The sequence below is a fragment of the Pectinophora gossypiella genome, chromosome 17, assembly GCF_024362695.1.
Source record: "Pectinophora gossypiella chromosome 17, ilPecGoss1.1, whole genome shotgun sequence".
Lineage (NCBI taxonomy): Eukaryota > Metazoa > Arthropoda > Insecta > Lepidoptera > Gelechiidae > Pectinophora > Pectinophora gossypiella.
Genome location: NC_065420.1, coordinates 2,052,988 through 2,075,536, shown reverse-complemented (window position 1 = coordinate 2,075,536; position 22,549 = coordinate 2,052,988). Strand labels below are relative to the sequence as shown.

The window sequence follows — 22,549 nt, the reverse complement described above, 5'->3', positions numbered from 1 at the left end:
GCAATGAAAGCAACCGACATATTTTATTTAGGGTCAATGAACCTATCGCTATCTTTTTCTTTATTGTTTAAAAAAGCTTTTGCTATCCTTTTTTATTTCAAAACATTCGTTAATAATGGAACGCACCTGAAAACATTACAGATAATATTTTTTTCGGTAGTTATCGGTTTTTGCCACTAGCCGGGCGTGGTGCGGCTGCGCGAGCTTTTCGTTATGAAGTGAGTAATGGGACCGTACGTATTGTTTATTTCATTGAATTAACTTATTTTCAATGAAAATATAAGTAAAAATCTAATTATTTTAACTAATAAGTGTAGTTTAAGTTCCGTAACAGAGTGTTAGTGCAAATGAAAACGTATATATTGTGTTAAAATTACAAAGGCAGGCGTTTCCATGGGCGTTAACTTCAGGTTAAGTATTTGTTAAAGTTTTATTAAATTAAAATCAGGGTTAATGATGTCTTGAACCCTTTTTTCTACTTCGTATTACAGATGCAGTATTAATTTACATATACAGTTAAATAATTCATTACTTGTATACATTTAACTGCAATGTTTGTCGTTGTTTATGTACGTTAACATCGGTGCGTGACGAGTATCATTCAAAAAGGATTAAACAGTAAAACATTTTTTACAATTTAAAACTTCCAAGCAACCTTATAGTAGAACCCTGACAGAGCTTCACAAGTTATACTAATTAGAAAAGTTGCGCAAAATTTATAAAGTGCATCTATTTTTAACCTGCGTCTATTTACAGGTGGTCAAGATAAGACTGAAGTATGAATCTCAAAATATACATAAGTACGGCGTTACTGCTTCACGTATGCACTGCACAGGAATATGGGACACCCACATACGCAGACATCAACCAACCAAGTCCCACAAATGATTACCTCAATCCAAATGATCCTAGATACGACAATCCTTACGACCCTAACAGAAGATATCCAAACCGAAATCCATACAATGTAAACCAGTATGAGAATCAGTATGATCCTAATAGGAACACATATGATCCAAATAATAGGAATCCTTATGATCCTAATAGAAATCCTTACAACCCGAACAGAAATGATCCAAATTACAACCAAAATGTGTACAATCCTGAGAATACTCCTAAGCCTGCCTGGGATACGGGAAGAACATATGGGACAGCCTATAAGAGTGCTCCCATAGAGCACAACAGTCTCATTATAAATCAAGCGTAAGTATTCTAATTTAATGTAATATAACTTATTAAACTTAATAATGGGCCTCTTGACATAGTTAAATAGGTATGTACTTTTTACAAATAATCAGAACTGAAATTTTATTTGGAGCTTTTATGGCCATCATGTGATGACATTAACAAAAGCGTCAGACATCATAGTCATTGTTAATTAATACATAATTAAACTTAATTCAAAATGGAATAGGTAGATTTTTGACATTTTAGACTGGCATCTATTTCTGGATTAGTGCTACTCTAATATAGTGCTAATTTAATTATTTTAAGACAAGGATCAAGATTATGAACTTTGCTTATTACTTAGTTACATATTCAACTGAAATTCAAGGTAGAAACTTAATTAGTGATGTTCAAAATTGGAAACATGGCCTACCTAAAACTTATCAGGCAAATCATCTATTGTCATAGTAGAAAGAAACACAAAAAAGAATAACTAATTTATCAGACAGAATAACAGCAGGTTGAGTATGATATGATCTACTCTGAATTGGCGTGCATGCTGAAACAATTGATGAATGTGAAGGAAGTAAGAGTAGGTGTGTCAGGATTTGATCAAAAAGAGTTTCATAGTCTGGTAGGAATAAGGGTGCCTTTCCACCAGAGATGTGCTATGTGCACATAGCATAGCACCGGTGGAAACGGATTCAACTAAAATATGTTTTTTATATGATAGATGTGTGTTATGGATGTGTGCTGTGGATGCGTACTTTAGCTATGTTCCGAGTAGAATACCTACAGTATTCTGCATAGCTCGTAGCACAGCTACTTTGCGGAGGCGCATCTCCTCAGCGCATCTTCACAGCATAGCTGCATAGCACATCTCTGGTGGAAAGGCACCCTTCTGCGCGAGTTTATGTATCAATTTGAGTGTATATTTTCTTCATCAGTAAAGCACCATGTTTAGTTTATGTATGTATGTTAACAGCATGTGATGAAACAGTCCTTTATTAAAATGGCAAACCTGTTTAATTTGATAACAATCAATGAATGATTCATCCATTATACTAGTCTACCACATTGTATAAGTACTGTGTGTTTAGCATAAACAAAAAATATCCCATGGGACTCTATTGTCTATGACATATCTGTGTAGACCTAATTATTAGATTGGAGGCTACCTGCTCTACTAAACCATTATTTACAAACACTTTATTTTCTCTGACATACATCCCCAAGAAATAATTTTCAGAGGTATGTGACCTAACCTGTATTGGGGTGGTTTTCCCTTCGAGGGTTGGAAGGTCAGACAGACAGTCGCTTCTGTAAAAAATTGGTCTTGTCAAATCTTCAGGGTAGGTTCTGCTTACCTACCCTGTGAAAAAACGGGACAATGCTAGAGAGATTATGATTCTTAAAACACATAATTCGACACTGTTGCAATTGCACTGTTAAATATCGGGAGTCTCATATCCCTACTTTTCTTCCTACGCGGTAAGAACCCGTTATTACGTGTTTTAATTATGATAATAACCGCGTAAACTTAAAACGATTATGATTCTGTCGACATCCATACAGCACCTACTTCATCGTGGCTTCCCGCATGGTACGCCCGGGGCAGATCTACAAGATATCGGCCAACATTCTGCGCGCGCGCCTGCAGATGACGATCCGCGCCTCTATCTCTTGTAATGGCGTCGAGATTGCTGACGTCATCGACCGCGTTAAAGAGGGGGTGCCGGAAATACTTAATATGAGGGTAAGTTCATGTCAATAGCATAACATAAAATATTATTTGGAATTTTGCGTACCTAGACGCGGCACGAAAATAAAAAATATGCTGGTCGAACCGTTATAGACGGCGATACACCTATCACGTTGGTCTAACAGAAAGTTCTATGGATGTGCTTCTGAATACCCCAATTTGGATACAGTTGTGAGCTTGTTATGTGTTATGTTGTTATGCTGGTCGAAATAATCATAGGATAATTAATACACATAATAACGGGTTCTTACCGCGTTTAAAACAGGGATATGGGACTCCCACTCTCTCTCTCTCTTCGGGAGTCTCTCCCTATTTTAAACGCGGTATGAGCCTGTTATTATGTGTTTTAATTATGATAATAACCGCGTAAACTTAAAACAATGTATAATCCTAGGATAGTGGTGGATGTCCTCAAGTAATGCACTCGGCATCGTGAGCTGCGACGCTGGTATTGCTAGCCGAGTGAGGCTGAGCTAAGGTTGTCTGATTCCCTCCCCCCAGGTCCCAGCCACGTCGGTCCCCGGCGACTATAAGCTGCGCGTCGAGGGTCTGTACCTGGACGACCCGTTCGGCGGACGAGCGTTCGTCAACGAGACGCAGCTAACCTTCTCCCGCCGGTTCATGACCATCTTCATTCAGTTGGATAAACCTGTCTACATGCAGAGCCAGACTGGTGAGTCAGACAAACTATTGACACATTATTATCACCTGTATTTTAAGATGTTCACTGGATGCTTCCTGACTCCGTCAACCTCAAGGTCTTCTTCGAACTCAATTCAAAATCGGTATTCTCACACAGCGTTGTGCTTATTTCAATAAGACATGGCCTCATTAATTTCATATTATTTTGTTGGCAGTAGCATCTGTTGAGTGATAGAGTGAGAAACAGTATGATAAGACAGAGATGTGGTGTAAAAGACGATATAGTGACTAAGATTGAGAAGGGAATGTTAGGTTGGTTTGGACACGTAGAGCGGATGAAGGATAATAGAATTGCGAAAGCGGTATATAAAGCGAAAGTTGATGGCTGGCTGGCAGAGGAAGACCTAGAAGGACTTACATTGACCAAATTGGAGATGTCCTTAGAAAATGTTTAGTAAGATCTACCCTGAACCGGCGTGCGTGTATGAAGCGATTGATGAATGTGGAGGAAGCAAGAGAAGTGTGTCAGGATCGAAGCAAATGGAATTCTATCGTCTCTGCTTACCCCGGTGGTAAATAGGCGTGAGTTTATGTATGTATGTTGTTGGCAGTATGATATGCTCGACTCTCAGTGAGTAACGTCCTCAAGTCGCGGACGCAAACGTCAATACATACCAAAATGCTCAGCTAAGGCTGAGTCGTGTGTACATCTTAGAATACGAGCGTATATGTATACAATACAATAACACTTTATTGCACATATAAACACAACACTAACAACACAATATAACTCATTATATCTCATAAAAGTAGGCTGTATACTATAACTCTGGGCTCGATTCTTACTCTTATTATGGAGCAGGTAAGAACCCTAATAAGGTCTACTCAGGGGTCACTGCAGAGTCAACAAGTACCTACATAGAATGGAGCTAATGCAGTCCCCTTTATCCAGATTTTGCCTTAAGGAAGATGAGACTACTGTAGACCTGTTGTGCAGCTGTCAGGCTCTTGTACACAGTGGGAGTCAGACACTGATGGGCATAATTATATTATTGGACGCCATGGCTTTAGAAGTCCTAACGGCCATAGAGCTTCCTCCTAAAAAGACCTTGAATCTTATCAAGGAGATTGGTGTCGGGTGGACTTTTTAATTTGGATTTGGTCACAAACATAACAAGGCTGTGTGGCCATTCGGATTCAGCTCGATTTCTTTCTCTTTCATATATCTCTGTCCTGCTCCCTCAGTATATCAACCAATGTTCTTTTAATTCTCAGTGCGTTTCCGCGTAATCCCAATCAGTACGGAGCTGAAAGCGTTCGGGCGAGCCATCGACGTGTTCATCCTCGACCCCAACCGACGCATCATGAAGAGGTGGCTGTCGAGACAGGTGAGGACTGGATCTTCTTCTATCGTGTGGGTTGTGAGGTGGAGTACCAACCTCATCAACCCTGGTGACAGGGTCACTAATGAGTCCCCAAAGGCCCCTGACATGGCCCATGTAACGACTACTTACTTACATCAGTAAGTAGTAGCCGGGACCAACGGCTTAACGTGCCTTCCGAAGCACGGATCATCTTACTTTAATAGATAAAATTTGTAGTAGGTATCTTGTAGCTATAAGTTGTTGGGCGCCATATTACAGAACTTGAATCTTTAAGTGCTGTTACAAATGGTGTGGTGGCAGTAAGTATCGGAGTACATAGTGCCCTATTGTGTAACTGGAGTTTTCATTTACAAACATTGTCAGATGAGCATATTTGCTGATCTATTATTGTACCTGTGGCGAATTACGCTCACGGTTTATTTAGATTGGATTTTTATCTATCGTAATAATTTTAATTATTATTAAATTAATTTTTAATATTCATGACGTAATAATATTATTTTGTTAATTTTCGAACGTTCCTTTTAAATTATCATGTTTCTGAACGTTCACTGTTTGACATTAGATAGAGCAGCTTTTGAACGCGCACGCAACATGTTAAAACTTGTCCGCATGACCATAACTTTTGTTTTTATCTTACAATTTAAAGAAAATATAATTACTTTACACCAAGCCGTTTGCTGTTTAAATCTGAGCCAGAATCATCACTCAGTACCTCCGAGAATACTATCCAGAACATCAGGACTACGATTCCCAATACACGAAATACCTTTGTTGTATGACATTCAGTATTCGGGGAGCCGTGGTTGCTCAGTTGGTAGAACACTTGCCTCTCACTTTGAGGTCCAAGGCTCGAATCCCAGCACAGGCCTAAACCAATGTATGTCGAATTTGTTTTCTATTTCATAAATGATTATCACGTGCTCAGCGGTGAAGGAAAACATCGTGAGGAAACCGACATTCCTGAGAAATACATTTTCGGAGATATATGACCTAACCTATGTTGGGCTGGTTTTCCCTTCGCGGGTTGGAAGGTCGGACAGGCAGTCGCTTTTGTAAAAACCGGACCTGTCAAATCTTCAGGTTAGGTAAGCGGACCCTGTTAAAAATGGGATAACGCTAGGGAGATGATGTTGTATGACATTAATTATTTTTTTCAATGACTCCGGAAAAGTAAGATGATTTCGTGCTTCGGAAGATTCTGGTTACCAGACGTAAAAGTCTGTATGACGTAATGTCTGTAACTGAAACAGCCTATCTACGGCCCACTGCGGGCACGGTTCCCCGTCCCCCGTCCCCCCTCGAACAACCAGAAATACATAAATAAAACCCCCACCAACCCGCGATGAAGCAGCGTGGTGCAGCCCGCCATCCAGTTGACCTGTTTATATTAAGGCTCCGTGGTCCAGTGATTGAGTGTTGTGCTCACGATCCGGAGGTCCCGGGTTCGAATCCCGGTGGGGACAAATCACAAAAATCACCTTGTGATCCCTAGTTTGGTTAGAACATCACAGGCTGATCACGTGATTGTCCGAAAGTAAGATGATTCGTGCTTCGGAAGGCACGTTAAGTCGTTGGTTATTACTTACTGATGTAAGAACGTAGTCGTTACACGAGTCATGTCAGGCGCCTATGCCGGCTCAAGATAACCCTGACACCAGGGTTGATGGGGTTGGTAATCCACCTCACAACCGACTTGAGGCTGTTTATATAAAGTCTAAGTATCACACTTTGTTTGGCAGAGTAACTTCGGCACAGTGAGTCTGCAGTACCAGATGTCGGACCAGCCTCTGTTCGGGGAGTGGACCATCCGCGTGGAGGCGCTCGGGCAGGTCGAGGAGACACAGTTCCTGGTTGAAGAGTACTACCAGACTAGATTTGAGGTGAGATTAGATTTGAGGTGTATAAAATGTTTTATACATTCAGCCTCTTCTGTCCCCGAACAACAACAACAACACTCAAGCTTAGAAAGAGAGGAAGAGGAAAACCAAACAGAGCTACATGGAACAGATTAAATAGAAGGCGAACGTCGAAGTGAAAGAATTGGCTTTTGATAGACAAGAGTGGAGAATGCTACACCAACAAGAGCGTGGCTCTTAAATTAGTGATGTGATATTTACTACGATACCGTACAATCAAAGAGCAAAAGTGCAGTCACGTAGCCCAGCGAATTATTTGTAAACAGTGGTGAAATTATGAACCATTAGTTGTCATAATTATATTTTTGTAGGTGTTTTTGGTCTATTACAGAAACGACATGTAACCAAGGGGGGGGGGGGGGGGGGGTTTAAAATGGCCTCATCGAAGCAATTCATCTAAGAAAGCAATATTGCTATTTGACATTTTCTTGCATTGCGCACTTACTTTTATATGCGCAAATGTCAAATTGCAACATTGCTTTCTTAGATGAATTCCTTCGATGTGGCCATTTTAACCCCCCAGTTAATTTATTACTTTGCAAGAAACTGATTGGACTGCTTATCTGCGCAGGTGAACGTGACAATGCCAGCGTTCTTCTTCAACACGGAGCCGTTCATCCACGGGCGCATCATGGCCAACTACACGTCGGGCGCGCCCGTGCGCGGCAACCTGACGCTCAAGGCCACGGTGCGGCCCATCCCGCAGTACCGCCCGCGGTACTACGCGCAGGGGCAGTTCAACAACCGCGGGCAGCTCGCGCCCGGCCTGGGGAACACGCCGCAGTATACTAGAGGTATTTTATTTATTTTATTTTTCTTTATTTGGGATAACAACAGCATAATTTATTTTAGGTACAATCAGTAGATTACAGTTATTTGCCAAAAAAGTTATCCACTTAAAAAACAAACATGAATGAGAGCAGCAGCGTTACAGTTACAACATGTTTTGATGCTTATACAAGAGAACGTCTTATTTAATGTTATTAGAATTATACAATGGTACTGATTTATTCATTTATTTGTGTGCCAGGATCGAAGCAAATGGAATGCTATAGTCTCTGCTTGCCCCGGTGGGAAATAGGCATGAGTTTATGTATCATCACCAACCCATTACTGATGTAACTATACATAAACATAAACATTTGTTTGCATTGCGCACTTCCTTTTATATGCGCAAATGTTAAATTGCAACATTGCTTTCTTAGATGAATTACTTCGATGCGGCCATTTTAACCCCCCTGGTGGTAGTTAAGGCCTGTGTTGGATTCGAACCTGCGTCCGCAAAGTGAGAGGCAAGCGTTCTACCAACTAGGCTACCACGGCTTTTAGAACATCTTAAATACATAAACAGCCTATATACGTCCCACTGCTGGGCACAGGCCTCCCCGCAATCAACCGGAGGGGGTATGGAGCATACTCCACCACGCTGCTCCAGTGCGGGTTGGTGGAGGTATGTTTTTACGGCTAATAGCCGGGGCCAACGGCTTAAAGTGCCCTCCGAAGCACGGAATCATCTTACTTTTTCGGACAATCAGGTGATTCAAGCCTGAAAAGTCCTTACCATACAAAGGACAGTCTCACAAAGTGATTTCGACAATGTCCCCATCGATAATCGAACCCGGATCTCCAGATCGTGAGCCTAACGCTGTAACCACTAGACCATGGAGGCTGTTGTTGATGTAACTATACAATAAGGAATAATAAAGGGTGTCAGTGACATCGTAACGAATATTGAGGGGATGATTCGGACCATGATTCTGAGTTAATATCAAGTATTAGCAGAATTTTTCGTCGCAAAATTCAAGTTTTTTTTTTCCAATTGTTTACTTTTGCGATGGAAAATTCCACTTGATATTAACTCGGAATAATGAGCTGAATCCTCCCCGTCAGTATTCGTTACGATGTCACTAACACCCTGTAGAAGTTATAGTTCAAGAACTGCTAGTTATGCATACTGATGCTGATTCTTGCACACCAGCTTAATCTTATTTTAGTATGGCAGTTCTAAAACTAGCCTTATTTCTGTCGTGCAATCATAGTAAGTATATAGTAGTATGTAGTAGTGTAGTAGTATAGTATAGTTTTATTTTACCACCTTTTTGTATTTTATGTGTTCTCGCAAATAAATTGATTTGATTTGATTTTTGATTTGATTTGAGTGAGGGACGGCACTATTTTTTTGGGGTTCTGTACTACAAGCTAACGCTTCTCACAGACCCCAGTCTCTCTCACCAACCACTGTATCATAATCTTGTTTTATTGTTAATTCCCAATTATCGTGTTGATGTGAGAGTAATAAACATATTTTTATTTATTTATTTTTACAAGAAAAGTTTAATTGAATCTTCTTCCGTCCAGTCCGGCCGAACTATAACCCGTACCTGTACAACGAGTCGGGCTACTCGGCGTACGAGCCGGGCCGCGCGGCCGAGTACGACGAGTTCGGGCGCGTGCTGCACACGGACGCGCGGCTGCTGCCCGGACAGCCCAACCAGCTGGACCAGCCCGACTGGTGGTACGACCCGCAGAAGGTCGTCACCAGGATGTTCAACTTTGTAAGTATTACTGCAATGCCGTGCTCCCCATCAACGGCAACTCTCCGCTCCCCACCAGCGGCTGAGCTAGGTTAACAGCACAAATGCCTGCCTAGAAATGCAACATAATCGTAAATATTAAAAATAATGACCCTAGGGTGAGTAAACGCACGTCCGGGAGACGGTCAGCGTCGGCGCTGTGCGGACGTTGGCACGACGACGATGCTCGATAAATGTTATGTTATTTATGTACGAACTTATTAATAAATATGAAATAAAAAACACGATGTCCGTGCCTCACTCGGCTGGGCCCGCAGAATACCAGCGTCGTGGCTCACGCCGCGGTTTATGCTGAGCGTGGTCCATTTATTGAGAAAATCCACCATCGCAACATGACTGTTACGACCAATATTTTTTATTTTATTATTATTTTTCTGTCCTTTTCACGTTATTTTTTTTTCTTTTTTCTAAAAACGCTAGAGAGTGGGGGGGGGGGGGGGGGGAGGCAAGTGTTTGTGTACTGTTGAATATGTTATGCGTCTTTGTCTTGTGTTTAAATATGTATCGTGGTATTTCTTAATACATTTTGTTTATGTTTCTTACTACATTTTGTTTATATAACAATACTCTTCGCAGGACGAGAAGTATCCGTTTTGGATGTACAAGCCGGACGCGACCCAGTACGCGATACAGAACAATAACCAGAACTACAACACGTATGCCACATCCACCACGTACAACTACTACAACAATCCGTACTACGACCAGCTGCCGTATTTGAGATATGTGAGTATCTACGTTCACTTTTTTTTCTTATTACCAGCTCGAACCCCGGTACTGCCGGGTCTGTATGACACGAATCATATTGAGCGTTTCGAACAATAAACGATACGAATGCTATCTACGTAGATGGACGTCAAACTACTATTGGTCGAAGGCCTCGATATAATTCACGCCGCGAGGTTTTCGTGCAGAGCCTACTGGATATGACTCCCAACCACTCCTGTAACTGTTGTGTTGTGATGTGTCTGATGAAGTATATTATGATTAGTATGATTTTTGTTTTTATAGCACTCACATGTGCTTAGGGAAACACAAAAAAAAACTGACTCGGACGAGACTTGACCCCGCAGCTCTTGGCGTGACGATACATAGATCGATTTCACATGAACTGGAGGACGACCCGGTGGTGTAATGGTTAACACGCTCGTCCCGGCTTGACAAGAGCTGCGGGTTCAAGTCCCGTCCCAGTCGGACATTTCTCCGATTTAATTTCCTCTTTTTTAAAATAATTTATATTTACAAAATGTTTATTGATAAAAAAAACAACATTTTGGAAGGGCTTTTTAAATTTCTGCCTAAAATTAACGTGTTCCATACATTTTATGCCTGTCGATTACCCGTCCCTTTCTTTTTCAGCGGAAAAGAAAATGATAGGTATTACTTAAAATAAAATTAGATGGTGTGTACAGTCATGAGCAATATCATGTACCCACTTTAGAACCTTGTCGCACTATCATTTTTAACATTTGATGAGACTTGCAGTTTAATTTGTTAAAAAAGTTAATGTGACATGGTATCAAAGTTATCAGCACGATTACCACCATACGACTTTAACAAAGTTTGTATTTTGTAACTAAAATGTTTTCTACTCACAGTTCAACGGGACATATGACTTCAAATACCCGATGTCGGAGCTCGCGCAGCTCGTGCCTACCCTGGACGGCGTGGAGGTGATCATCACGGCGTCAGTAGGCGACCCCTTCTTAGACGAGGTCATCGAAGGTTACAGCATAGCTAGAATATTTAACTCATCATTGATGGTGAAGTTCTTAGGAGGTTCCCCGCAAGTCTTCAAACCTTCTATGCCTTTTGACGTCTATGTAAGTATTTTTGTCTTTTCCCTACATATATTAGGGGAGTGTGAACCATTGCGTCATCTTTGGAGGTTCATCGTCAGAGGCGCTCAAATGTTCACCTCTAAACAAATACTGTACTATATTTTGGTGTTAGTAACATCGCCACGAATACTGAACGGGATGATTGAACCGCACCAAAATGATATAAATGTTGCCCCTGGTCGCCTGGAAGAAATTGCTGCTTAGCAATAAGGCCGCCAGACTGTACTGTATCTTTCGTCCATGTATGTGTAAAACTTGTTTTGTATGTTGTGTGCAATTAAGTATATTTGTATTGTATTATTCTGAGTTAATATCAAGTGGAATTTTCCGTTGCAAAAGTATGGAACTGAAAATAATTAAAAAAAAAAAACAGTAATATGTTCATGAATTTTCCGACAGAAAATTCCACTTGATATCAACTCAGAGGCATGATCTGAATCATCCCCTGAATTTTTCGTTATGGTGTCTCCACACCCATACGTACCCATATGACTACCTATAAGTATTTGTACATAGTGTTAGTGACATCGTAACGAATACTGAGGGGGATGATTCAACTCATGATTCTGAGTTAATATCAAGTGGAATTTTCCACCGCAAAAGTATAAAATTGAAAATAATTAAAAATTCCACATGATATTAACTCCGAATCATCCCCTTTAGTATTCGATATGACGTCACTAACGCCCTGTATGGCCTGTTTAAGTTATGTACGGTCACGAGCATTAATATACCACACTTTGTACTTTGCACTTTGAGCACTTTGGTACCACGTCACATTAACTTTTTTGACAAATTGAACTGTAAGTCTCACTAAATGTCAAATATGTTAGTGTGACAGAGCCCTAAAGTGGGTACATTATATTGCTCATGACTGTATAATACAACCTTAAGAAGATATGGTTCAGGACAGTCCCTCCCCCGCAGATGGTGGTGTCGTACCACGACGGGTCCCCGCTGCCGTCGTGGCAGGCGGCCGGCGTGTCGCTGCAGCTCAACGTGGCCGTGGAGAGCCGCGGCGGGGCCGTCGACACGCAGCACCCCACGCTCGTGCCCGGACACGACGCCGTCTGGCACCTCAAGATGGACCTTTACAAGCTGCTCAGTGAGTCATTCAAATTCAATAATATTTTTATTCAGTAGGTAACATAGTTACACTTTGAATCGTCAATTTTTACATAATGAACGTCTCATCCGCCTAAAACTACTGCAGCTTCTCACAACCTGTATAGCCGGGGAAAAGAAGCTACAAGTGAAACCTCGGCACAGGGCCCTAGACGTTTTTTTTTTTAAAAATAAACATAAAATATTTTTATACAATTGAGTAATTGCCTAATATCAGTTCTCAGACATTGTTTAGCCCATGGTATAAGAAGACCCTCTCCTTATTTAAGAGTTGCACTCTTGTCGGTGGAGTAATCGCCATTCCTCTCTTCTTCCCGCCAAATCCTTCACCTACTGATACGACACACTAGCCCACCACCAGGACCAGGCCAGACCAGGGGGGTCAAAATGGCCACATCGAAGCAATTCATCTAATAATTGCAATTTGACATTTGCGCATGTAAAAGTAAGTGCGCAATGCAAACAAATGTCAAAAAAAGCCTATATCTAGAGTGTGTGTGTGAGGACACCCCCTCTCCCAGACCCCCTCACAAATACAACCTCGAACCCCCCCCCCCCCACCCCTTACAAACACCCCCCCCCCTCTCCCACACACACGACCTACGTCAGTTACATGTCCACAACGTGTTCCAGGGCTACAAAACGAGCCGAACTACCGCGACGTGCTGAACGGCGTGACAGGCGTCCGCCTGAGCGCGCAGCTGGCCGACGCCGTGGGCGGCCGCGCCGCCGCAGACATGCACCTCGTGGCGCACTACTCGCCCGGCGACAGGCACATACGGATCTCCACCAGCACCACCGACGCCAGGGCACGTACTATACACTGCAATACGAATACTCTTGACCACACCTGATTTGACACACTGGCGAGCAGGAGAATGAAACGCCATCAAACCGACAACAATCTACCAGTTGGAGACTTCTCCTGCTGAGTGTGCGGTAGAGTTTGCCGCTCTAGGATTGGCTTGCACAGCCATGAAAGAAAGTGCATTTCTTCGAGGCAATGACGTCATAAATCGTCTCTTCTTCTTCTTTGCGAGTCGATGGCGATCGATACTACATTTTTGCTGACCAATAATCGTCTGAAACAGACGTATAAGGCCAATGATCAGTAAAGTCCTTCTATCCATGCGAAATTCTTTTCGATCTTTGTATCGTCATTAAGCCGACACCGGTGCCAAGCTTTTGCCGTTAAGCGTTACTCATTCAAAATGTTGTCTTCTTCTATCGTGTGGGTTGTGAGATGGATGACCAACCTCGTCAACCCTGGTGTCATGGTTATTATTGAGCGGCCAAACGTCCAAGTGACTCAAGTAACGACTACGTACTTACGTCAGTAAGCAGTAACCGGGAAAGGCTTAATGGACCTTCCGAAGCACGGATCATCTTACTTCTGGACAATCAGGTGATCAGCCTGCAATGTCCTAACCGTGATTTCAAGAATATTTAATGTTGCAGAACGTTGTCAAGACTACATACATTTGATATATAATAAAAAGAAATAACATAATTTTGTGGGTATTTAGGTGGGCGAATACATCATCTTCCACGTGCAAGCGAACTTCCATATGGAGTACTTCAACTACGTGGTCATGTCTAAGGGCATCATACTCACCAGCGCGCAGGAGATCATGAAGGTATTCCTTGCTGTTTTTTGTACTTGTACATCATCCCTGACACTGCATACAAAAATGACATTCTCCTTTTGGCTTAAAGGTCGTGCGACCAGGCCATAAAATGAAAAAAAAAATATCCCTAGCGTTATTGAGGTTGTCCCATTTCAAGGGGATAAAAACCAAATCATTATAGTATTTTATGCAACAGTTGTATAAGAAGGGTCAAAAAATGCGAGTGGCGTGAGTTGCGATGTGAGCCTTGGCGAACATTTGCAATAAGAGACGCCACGAGCATTTTTTGACCTAGTTATACAACGTTGCATACAATACTTTTTCTACGACGACGTAATTTTAAATGAAACAAAAATTATACAAAGAAAAATTTTATTTATAAAAATGAAGATGTAAATTTTGAATGGTATTGTGTGATATGGTAATCAATAGTTCTTCATCCATTTTTCCTTTTTATTTTATACTTTTTAGTGTTTTGAAACGAAACACAAAAATTTTCCAATTTATTTTCCAACGCGCGGGAAAATGGCGGCAAATGTATACTTTTTTTTATAGTATATCTATGGCACCAAACAAAGTAAAGGTGCCAGTTTCCAGGTCAAAAAAAAAAAACAACAACAATGCTTTTTTGGCGACATTATAGTACAGTTACACTTTGTAAACAATGCTTTTATAGGCCATAGAGCGTACACTTTTTCAAAGAGTTTAATTATGTATGTACTTATATTAGACTTTTTGGTTATTTAAATGCCAGATTAAAGTAGAGGAGTAGAAAAAATTGTTAAAATCATAATACTGTCTAAAAACAAAACTACAAAAATATGATAATTATTTGGAATTGTTACACAGCGTGTCAGTGACATCGTAACAAAAACTTTGAAGGATGATTCAGGCCATGATCTTGAGTTGATATCAAGTGGAATTTTCCATTGCAAAAGTATGGAACTAAAAATAATTAAAAATGCTAAAATGTTCATGAATTTTGCCGACAGGAATTTCCACTTGATATCAACTCAGAATCATGGGCTGAATCATCCCCTTCAGTATTCGTTACGATGTCACTAACACCCTGTATTTACGATACGGGTAAACTTTTAACTTTAAAATAACTGTTTAGTTTTTTTATATTACAAATTGTATAATTCCATAGAGATTACATGAATTATCTGTGGAAACTGTTTGGTTGTTAAGCTTATATGTACTTATTTAAATCTGTTATAAAACACAATTGTTTCTTTCCCAAAAAAACTAAAATAAAATTAAAATAAAGTAATGCTAGGGGGATGATGATATTATGAATTAGTGTTGCCGAACTATTGATAGTTTTCATCTCAAAAAAGCCATATTATTGATACTATCGATACCATTGCAAAATTGCATACTAGTGATAGTCTAAATAATCGATAGTATCGATAGTATTGCTCTCAATTGTCACATTCACATTCTGAGCTATCGATATTATCGACAGTATCGATATTATCGCTTGACCTATCGATAGTATTGCTATCGCCATGCTATCGATAGACTATCGATTATTAATCGATAGCGGCCTATCGATCGGCAAAACTACTATGTATGTGTCCGCAGGAGGGCGTGCGCACGTTCGCGGTGACGCTGTCAGCGGAGATGGCGCCGGTGTCGTCGTGCGTGGTGTGGAGCGCCGACCGCAGCGGGCACGTGCTGGCCGACTCGCTCACCTTCCCCGTCAACGGCATCTCTAGGAACAACGTCAGTCAACTAACTGCTTTATTTTTTTTTCTTTTTTTTGTCTCCACTTGCAATCGGTCCGAGGACCATAAGTCTGTTCCTTTATTCAATCATTCGGATGGGGAGCATATAGATTCACCAACCTCAACACTCCATACTAAACGCTACTTGACAACCTAGTCAAATGAAATACTTTTTACGAAGCGTCAAAACAAAAGATTTCTATGGAGTTTGTACGGAAATACTGTCCTGTGACGTCATTCACAAAAGCGGTCAAACATGACCTTAATTCATAAATCATCATTAAAAGATATGATTATTTATTTTATAAACAAATAGTCTCCGTGGTCCAGTGGTTGAGCGTTGGGGTCACAATCCGGAGGACCCGGGTTCGAATCCCGGTGGGGACATATCACAAAAATCACTTTGTGATCCCTAGTTTGATTAGGACATTACAGGCTGATCGGCTTATTGTCCGAAAGTAAGATAATCCGTGCTTAGGAAGGCACTTTAAGCCGTTGGTCCCGGTTACTACTGGCTGGTGTAATTATGTAGTCGTTACATGAGCCATGTCAGGGGCTTTTGGCGGCTCAGTGATAACCCTGACACTAGGGTGGATGAGGTTAGTATTCCACCTCACAACCCACACGATAAGAAGATTTTATAAACAAACACACGCACGCGCGCTTCCCCACACACACTCCCAAATACATACGTGACTACACAATACACATAAACACACACACACACACACACACACTCTCAAATATATACGTGACTACACAATACACATAAACACACACACACACACACACACACACACACACACACACACACACACACACACACACTCTCAAATACATACGTGACTACACAATACACATAAACACACACATACACACACACACACACACACACACACACACACACACACACACACACACACACACACTCAAATACATACGTGACTACACAATACACATAAACACACACACACACACACTCTCAAATACATACGTGACTACACAATACACATAAACACACACACTCTCAAATACACACGTGACTACACGATACGCAAACCCCCCCCCCCCCCCCACACACACACACACACACACACACATTTTGTAATGACAGCATGCGCTTTGTCCACAGTTCACAGTGTACATTAACAACCGGAAGCACCGCACCGGCGAGCGCGTGGAGGTGGCCATCTACGGCGAGCCCGGCGCGTACGTGGGGCTGTCCGGGATAGACAACGCCTTCTACACCATGCAGGCGGGGAACGAACTCACCTACGCTAAGGTACATGTTAACACTGGTGCTAATTCCTGCAGACGCCATCTAATTTTATTTTAAGTTATACCTGTCATTTTCTTATCCGTTGCAAAAGAAAGGAACGGGTAATCGACAGGCATAAAATTTATGGAATACACGTCAATTTTAAGCAGAAATCTAAAACAACCGTCTAGAAATTTTATATCGGCCAATAACCCGACAAAGTTAAGTAGACAGCACGTCAAACGGGTAACATACCAGCGAGATGCCTATTTTATTCGCCCGGGTTATTCATTCGTTTTAAAATTAACTTGTTGACAATCATCCATCTCTTTCCTTGAAATAAAATTAGGCGGTGTCTGCAGGAATCGGGGCCACTGAATGATTAGGCACGTACCTTTAGACGTGACTTACGATAAGATACGAGATACGGGTGAAGACCTCGACGGTGGCAGAGGCAGAGTTATGGAGTCATGGAGCTTCCTCCCAAAAAGACGCTAGATCTAATCAAACGGATCGGTCTAGAGGCGGATTTTTAAATGTAGGGACTTTTCACACTAAAATAATAAATACCATAGGGTCTAATAAAGAAATTGGGCTAGGTACGAAAGTCATTTTCTTAATATAAAACATTTATTCAACTTTGTTGGACACTTTGAATTGAAATTACTTGAATTTTATATTAATTAAATGAAAATAAAATAGGGGATTTTGCATAGTTCCACAAATTGATTCAAAGTGAACTAAAAATGTATTTACACCATAAACAAAACAGTTACTTACAGTACAGAAATAGAGTAAAACAAGCTATTTTAAATTACTGCAAAAACGGTGAACGGTGGCTGCAAGTTGTCTTTGATTACTTGTGGCTCTGCCCACCCCATTTGGGATTACGGGCGTGAGTTTATGTATGTATGTATGTTTAAATTACTATTATTATTTTCATTAAAAAATAATTTTCCATTTTTACTCTCATTTCTTCCATTCTTCCTGTTTTACGATCTGTCTTTCCCCGCAGGTAATATCCAAGATGGCGCATTTCGACGAGTCCACAAACGGCACGTTCGCGTACACGTGGCGGTCGCACTTCGGCGACGCGGACGACCTCGTCTACTTCCCCTCTTCTACCTACGGCATCGACGCCAACAGGACTTTCGAGTGAGTTGCAAAACTGTAGTAATTGTTTTTTTTTATTCTTTTATCGTCTAGGTTGTGACGTGAATTACCAACCTCATTAACCCATCATCATCATTTTTACACCATAATTTTTTCTGTTTTTTTTTTTTTATTAAAAATAGGTTTGTATTTGACGAATACGCCGTTAATAATAAGCGTAGATTTATTTAGTAGTTGTAAACGGAGACGTTCGCGTGGCCACATCTTCACTTACCGTCAGCAGGCCTGCCACGTTAACGTCTAAATAAATAGTCTTAAGTTTTATCTAGATAATAAGATGCGCCCCACCGGTTGAATGAGGGGAGGCCTGTGCCCAGCAGTGGGACGTATATAGGCAGTTTATGTTATAATTTAGAATAAGATGCGGCCTCATGTGGTACACGCGAACGTCTCATCCGTCTAAAACTACTGCAGCTCCACCTCTATAGCCGAAGAAAAGCAGCTGCAAGAACAATTTTGTTAGTAATTTGACTGTCTAATATCGATTCCTATATGGTACTCAAGCATCCTCTCTTCTGAGTACTCGCTAACCTTGTAGTAACCTTTTTTTAGGAAATTTCTGAAAAATGACAGTAGGAATATTTTGTTTTAGAAATGTATTCATTGATTTTATGCAGCCGACAGACATACAAAGCAAGTTTTTTGTTCCGTGTACTAACAACATAACATAACATAACATAAACTGCCTATATACGTCCCACTGCTGGGCACAGGCCTCCCCTCAATCAACCGGAGGGGGTATGGAGCATACTCCACCACGCTGCTCCACTGCGGGTTGGTGGAGGTGTTTTTACGGCTAATAGCCGGGACCAACGGCTTAACGTGCCCTCCGAAGCACGGAATCATCTTACTTATTCGGACAATCAGGTGATTCAAGCCTGAAAAGTCCTTACCAAACAAAGGACAGTCTCACAAAGTGAAGTACTAACAACATATCGGTTTCTATTTGTTTTAAAACGTCGTGTATTTAATTTAATTTACAGGTTAGGTAGATGCTAGGGAGATGATGATATTTATTAAACGTTCCGTTCCCCAGATACGCAGGGTTGGTGGTGTTCAGCGACGTGATGGTGACCCGTCGCTACAGCAGCTGCAACGCGTCGCTCGGGCTGGGCGAGTGCCTGGACGGCAACTGCTACCCGCTCAACAAGCGCTGCGACGGCGTCAGCCACTGCAGCGACCACACCGATGAGGCCAACTGTGAGACATAAATCTAAACACCTTTTTTTCACGTGATTTCTTTTGTTTTTAACAGTGACTTAATTAATTAGTAATTTATATTTCAAATTTATATCCTGTGGGTTGGGAGGTGCATTACCAACCCCATCAACTCTGGTGTCAGGGTTACTATTGAGCCGCCAAAGGCCTAAAAGAACTAAGTTTTTAAAATTGTAATAAAAAGTTAAAAATATGCGTGTGTCTATGGTCCGTCCACAGGCGAACACGATTCAAACTTCGAACTGAGCCACTTCCGCAAGTTCCGGTTCAACCGCGTGCAGCGTCAGTACGACAACGTGTGGGTGTGGCGCGACGTGAACATCGGGCCGCACGGCCGCTACGTGTTCACGGTAGACGTGCCGCAGGTGCCGGCGCACTGGACCGTCTCCGCTTTCTCCATGTCGCCCACCTTGGGGCTCGGCATGTTGACCAAGCCTATACGGGTACGTTTCTTCCATGGGGTTAAAAAGACCGCGTTGATACAGATGGAGTTGTACACCGTAGGCCTTTGCCATTCATCATCATCAGCCCATTAACGTCCCCACTGCTGGGGCACGGGCCTTCCCTATGGATGGATAGGGAGATCGAGCCTTAAACCATCACGCGGGCCCAGTGCGGATTGGTGGTTATTAACGACTGCTAACGCAGCCGGGACCAACGGCTTAACGTGCCTTCCGAAGCACGGTGGAGCTCGAGATGAAAACTTTTGTGGTCACCTATCCTATGACCGGCCTTTGCGAAAGTTGCTTAACTTCAACAATCGCAGACCGAGCGCGTTTACCGCTGCGCCACCGAGCTCCTCTGCCATTACATTGGCAGAGGAGCAAAAATGGTATATATCCTGCCTCCGGAGTTTCGAAAAAAGAAATATACAGATTCTTCTTCTATCGTGTGGGTTGTGAGGTGTATTACCAACCCTTTCAACCCTGGTGTCAGGGTTACTATTGAGCCGCCAAAGGCCCCTGTCATGGCTCATGTAATGACTACTTACTTACATCAGTAAGTAGTAACCGGGACCACGTGCCTTCCGAAGCACGAATCATTTTCCTTTCGGACAATCAAGTGATCAGCCGAGGAATATACAAATTGAGGGGGAATCTTAACACGGTTCAAAATTAGGTATTTATTTTGTGAGGTAACTTAGTTTTTGAGATCATCAATAACGTCTGTATTGATTTTGTAAGATTTTTCACTAAAATAGTGAACTAACTTGTAATTATTTGATAGTAATTTAATTAGTGCCTAACTTGTAATTATTTAATCGTAATAACTGTCTAACTTGTAATTATTTAATAGTAATTAGTGTCTAACTTGTAATTATTTAATAGTAATTAGTTTTCAACTTGTAATTATTTGTTACAGTACGTAGGCGTCCTGCCATTCTTCATCAAGGTGGAGGGCCCGGACCGGTGTAGGCAGGGCGAGCAAGTGGGGCTCCGTGTGGTGGTGTTCAACTACCAGCCCTACGCCGTGGAGGCGGTGGTGGTGCTGTCCGCTTCTACCGACTACAAGTTCGTACATGTTGAGGAGAATGGCATCGTGAGTATACCACTTAAAATATTATACCACTTATATTATACTTTCCAATTGGCGTTCCCCAAAATCACGATAGAAAGCGTTGTTAAGTTTTTTATTCGTTTAAACTTTAATTTTTTTTGGGTATAAATGATGATACTTTTTACACCAGGGTACAATTACAACTTCCACTCATTATTGTTCTGATCAAAATAAAGAGAAGCAATATACGTAGCAACATCATTCTATACATAATATGATCCAAATATCAAGCAACAATTAGTTTTAAATATGCTTCTGCCATTACATTTTTGGATAATTATGTACCCCAGCAATGAGAAAATAGTAAATTATTATGTTAAAAATGAACTACGCCATCTATCGTGTGTTTGGGGAACGTCGATTGGAAAGTCGTTCATTTATCACGAATTTTATTATTAATTTTAATCAATAGTTCTCTCTGACAAAATTTGTACTTTAATTTATTTGTTTTAATCAATTATTAAGCTGACTTGTTTTAATTGACTGCAGCTTAAACATTTGCACGCCTGCTTGCCGGCTGAATCTTGTAATACTTATGTATAAAATAAAAATAAATAAAAATAAAAATCTTTTATTTCAGACTAATAGTGCCCATTTTTGTTAGTAACAATGTAACTTACAAACTATGTTAGTAACAACAATGATGTGGTGTGAAACATTTTATAATAATTAGCCCATCCCTCGATCTACCCGTTTAACGTGCAAATCCAGGAATCGGCCAAAAACATCAGAGTCCATTCTTGCCTCTATCATATTTAGGATTCCATTGGTGCTGCCACGCATTCGCTGCAACACCGATGTGGTCTTTTTGCGCATAAGTGTATAAAAACAATCGACATTTGCGTTCGCAAACATACCCGATGCGCTGCAAAAACGTGGAAGCCTCAACAGAACCCTAAACATGTTATTATACTGTATTCGCAGAGCGTTGTACGATTTTTGTGTAAAACTGGCCCATAGACCACTCGTGTAGAAACTCTGACAAAAGGCTTTGAAAAGCGTTATTTTAACATCAGCCGTACAACGAGTGAATCTATGTACCAGCATGTTGCCACGCACCGACAATGCCCTGCGCTCCCTTTCAATGTCAAGGTCATCTTTTAGGTTCTCTGTTACAATGTGTCCTAAATATTTAAATTGTGCAACACGTCTCAGTGGTACCCCATTTAGGAACAAAGAGGGTACCCGCCTTGGCTGTCTATTACAACCTCTAAAAACCATGAACTCTGATTTTTTATCGTTATATTTCAAACCATGTCGAATTGCATAATCTTCACACGTTTTTAGGAGCTGCCTCAACCCGCTGACCGAGGGGCTCAGCAACACCATGTCGTCAGCGTAACTAACATTATTGACACTTACATTATCAATTCGACATCCAACATGCATATTGCTAAGCCTCTCGATCAGCCCGTTGATATACAGATTAAACAGCCTCGGCGAGGTCAATCCACCCTGCCTTACACCACAATTCAAGCTGTATTCATCAGACAAGCTACTTGACCATTTTACAACATTCTTTTGACTCTGGTATACTGTATTCTCTGTAA

The 22,549-nt window shown here is 41.3% G+C and overlaps 1 protein-coding gene across 1 annotated transcript in view; it reads left to right on the top strand.

Annotated features, from left to right (window-relative positions):
• The first annotated feature begins 228 nt into the window (after positions 1-228).
• LOC126374286 (CD109 antigen) overlaps positions 229-22,549 on the top strand; it is a 40,300-nt gene continuing 17,979 nt past the window's right edge. Inside the window, exons 1-19 of the mRNA XM_050020810.1 lie at positions 229-410; positions 757-1,203; positions 2,743-2,923; positions 3,431-3,602; positions 4,847-4,959; positions 6,699-6,839; positions 7,447-7,669; positions 9,234-9,430; positions 10,046-10,195; positions 11,068-11,292; positions 12,238-12,415; positions 13,069-13,244; positions 13,962-14,072; positions 15,651-15,791; positions 16,926-17,075; positions 18,067-18,206; positions 19,261-19,424; positions 19,662-19,885; positions 20,805-20,981. Of these exons, the coding sequence (XP_049876767.1) occupies positions 779-1,203; positions 2,743-2,923; positions 3,431-3,602; positions 4,847-4,959; positions 6,699-6,839; positions 7,447-7,669; positions 9,234-9,430; positions 10,046-10,195; positions 11,068-11,292; positions 12,238-12,415; positions 13,069-13,244; positions 13,962-14,072; positions 15,651-15,791; positions 16,926-17,075; positions 18,067-18,206; positions 19,261-19,424; positions 19,662-19,885; positions 20,805-20,981 (3,288 nt within the window). The 5' untranslated portion in view covers positions 229-410; positions 757-778. The remainder of the gene's footprint in view (positions 411-756; positions 1,204-2,742; positions 2,924-3,430; positions 3,603-4,846; positions 4,960-6,698; positions 6,840-7,446; positions 7,670-9,233; positions 9,431-10,045; positions 10,196-11,067; positions 11,293-12,237; positions 12,416-13,068; positions 13,245-13,961; positions 14,073-15,650; positions 15,792-16,925; positions 17,076-18,066; positions 18,207-19,260; positions 19,425-19,661; positions 19,886-20,804; positions 20,982-22,549) is intronic.